This window comes from Priapulus caudatus, unplaced genomic scaffold (genome assembly GCF_000485595.1).
Source record: "Priapulus caudatus unplaced genomic scaffold, Priapulus_caudatus-5.0.1 Scaffold1183, whole genome shotgun sequence".
NCBI classification, from domain to species: Eukaryota; Metazoa; Priapulida; class Priapulimorpha; order Priapulimorphida; family Priapulidae; genus Priapulus; species Priapulus caudatus.
In genome coordinates this window covers 45,933-49,019 of record NW_014578244.1, presented here as the reverse complement: position 1 = coordinate 49,019, position 3,087 = coordinate 45,933, and the positions used below count along the sequence as shown (strand labels likewise).

The 3,087-nt window shown below is 46.5% G+C and overlaps 1 protein-coding gene across 1 annotated transcript in view; it reads left to right on the top strand.

The window, feature by feature from the left end:
- Nucleotides 1-785: 785 nt before the first annotated feature.
- Nucleotides 786-3,087, top strand: part of LOC106815716 (neuroligin-1-like) — a 23,757-nt gene continuing 21,455 nt past the window's right edge. The window contains exon 1 of the mRNA XM_014820220.1: nucleotides 786-906. Within this exon, the coding sequence (XP_014675706.1) occupies nucleotides 786-906 (121 nt within the window). The remainder of the gene's footprint in view (nucleotides 907-3,087) is intronic.

Here is a 3,087-nt window from a genome sequence, read left to right as displayed (position 1 = left end):
AGTGCGTGAAGTGAGTCGACGGGTGAGATTGAAATCCACGGCGCGTATGAATAAAGAGAGCGCTCAGCAATCGGTCAAACGTAGGTAAGTCGATATTTTGGGAAGAAGTGCCATGTTGCATTTCCTTAACTTGGCTTATCTCTTGCTATAGGCCTCACAGACAAGAAGGCGTCCATGCGGTGCACACAACATACGCGCGCGCGCACACACACACAACACACACACACACCACACAGCGCACACGCGCAACACACACGCACACACACACGCAACTACACCACACATCACACACACACACCACACACACACACACACCACCACACCATACACTGACGCGCGGCCGCGCGCGGAGGAGAGGAGAGAGAGAGAGAGGAGGAGAGAGAGGAGAGAGAGACGGGAGAAATGCGAAGGAGAGGAGGTGAGAGAGAGAGAACGAGAGAAGAGAGAGAAAATAGCGGAGGAGATAAGAGAGAGGAGCGGGAAGAAAGGAAAAAAAGAGAGAGGAGAGAGAAGAGAGAGAGAGGAAAAAAGAGCGCGTGCGCGAGAGAGAGTTTCTAATTTTTTCTCTTTTCGTCCCTCTCTCGCTGTCGCCTCGTCGCCTCTTCTCTGCCCCCTCTCTATATATCCTTCCCGCATTTCACCGCCAGTCTGTCAGTCTGTCAGTGAAGCTAAACCCCACAGGAAATGAGATCCACGTCCATAGCTGGGTTCGCTCTTATTTATTCACGCTCTGGACGTGGCTATTTTTTCCAGACCCAGGAGTGAATCCAGGGAGATATCCCATCATGGTGTTTATTCACGGAGAGTCGTACGAATGGAACTCTGGGAATCCGTACGACGGAAGTGTCCTGGCGAGCGTCGGCAAGGTCATCGTCATCACCATCAACTTCCGGTTAGGAATTCTTGGTGAGTATATCGTCGATTCGTTCGAGGTTAAAAACACAATTTATTTAACTAAATAATATTTTTTTTTGTAATAAAATTATAAATTTAAGTTAATTTTATAATATTTTTTTTTTAAATATTTAATTTTTAATAAATATTTATATTAAAATTCCGGTTTACAGCGGAGTGTTGAGCGAGATATGCTTTGTGAGAGCAGAAGAGGCAGCGAAGACTAGATAGTAGATAGATAGTAGATAAGCATAGATGAGATAGATAGAAAGATAGATAGATAGATAGATAGATAGATAGAGAGAATAGAATAGATAGATGATAGCATAGATACGATAGATGGAGAATAGAGAGAGGAGAGAGAGAGAGAGAGGAGAGAGAGAGAGAGAGAGAGGAGAAGAGAGGATGGAGAAAGATAGATAGATAGAAGGAGGAGAGAGACAGAAGAAAGAGGAGGCAGAGAGAAGAGAGAGACAAGAGGAGACGAGGATTGATAGAGACAATGAGCGAAAGAGGAAAGACCAGAGAGCGAGCTGAGAAGATATAGAGCAAAGGAAAGAGAAGAAAGAAAAGAGAGCAGGAGGAAGAGAGATAACGACCGACGCGATAGATAGATGAGAGACAAGATGTAGAAAGTAGAGATAGAGAGAGCGACGCGAAAGAATATAGCGAGAGCGAGAGAGATTTGGCAGAGAGCCGGAGCGGAGAGAGATATAGGAAGAGCCGAGAGCGATATATAAGAGGCGAGAGTGATATAGCGCAAGGAGAGAGAGAAAGAGAGCGCGCGAGAGAGAGAGAGCGAGAAAGAAAGAGAGAGACAGAACGCGTGCACAAAAACCTAACTCATGAAAGAAATCCCATTTTAGCAATCCGTCGTCGTCTCCCATATTGCACCGATCAGACTCTCCGACCGACTTACAACATACGTAGCAATACGACACTGCTCTCCAGCTGATAATGAATTTTATACCCCAACATAAAACCTAAAATCCCTTTTCAATTTAAGACATCTTCCCGTCGGACACCGAACACGGCGCCATCTTGCTTGTTAGCGCTTGTCGGCGGTTGAATATCGCGGCCTCCGTCAGTGTTAGTCACAACATCCTCCGTCAGTGCTCCATCTTCCGAAATCCCGCACAACGCTATATATAGCTGAAGGGGTCTCGGGGATTCTGATGGACACGAGATAGAGTTAATGCTTTGAGAGGAGCTTGTCGCTATTGCTGTTGATCTCTCGTCCGTGCGCGCGAGGTCGCGGCCTAATTTCAAATCTAAAACGACCGGTGGATGCATTCCGAGTGGGTGGGTGAGGGTGATGGTAAGAAAAAGAAGGGGGAAATGGAGGGTGAAATATAGGCGTTACGCTAGGCGTTATGCACAGAGAAGCAATAGTAGGCAGAGAGAGTAGAAGTAGAAGGAATAGAAGAAGGGAGAGGGAGTAAAAGAAGGGAGGAGTAGTAGAAGGGAGTAGGAGTAAAAGAGGGGAGGAGTAGTAGAAGGAAAAAAGAGTAAAAGAAGGGAGGAGTAGTAGATGGAAAAAGGGAGAAGTAAAAGAAGGGAGGAGTGGAACGGAGAAGGAGTAAAAAAATGAAGGAGTAGTAGAAGGGAGAAGGAGTATAAAAAGGGAGGAGTAGTAGAAGGGAGAAAGAGTAAAAGATGGGAGGAGTAGTAGAAGAAAGAAGAGAGGAGTAAAAGAAGGGAGGAGTGGAAGAACGGAGAAGGAGTAAAAGAAGGAAGGAGTAGTAGAAGGGAGAAGGAGTAAATGAAGGGAGGAATAGTAGAAGGGAGAAGGAGTAAAAGATGGGAGGAGTAGTAGAAGAAAGAAGGGAGGAGTAAAAGAAGGGAGGAGTGGAAGAACGGAGAAGGAGTAAAAGAAGGAAGGAGTAGTAGAAGGGAGAAGGAGTAAAAGAAGGAAGGAGTAGTAGAAGGAGGGAGAAGGAGGAGAAGGAGGAGAAGGAGGAGAAGGAGGAGAAGGAGGAGAAGGAGAAGGTATAGAAGGAGGCGAATGCATTAGTGGCGGGCGACTTACCACGTCTCGCTTTCTCAATCCGACAGATGGCGCTACCGGCGTCCACCCTTGGGCAATCATTTGGTTCCGGCAATCACGTGATCGCGAGCGCCGACTTTTCTCAACTAGCTCTTCTGTAAATGCGTTCCTGCGTGCGCAGATAACACGTCGACAGCCCTGTTTTT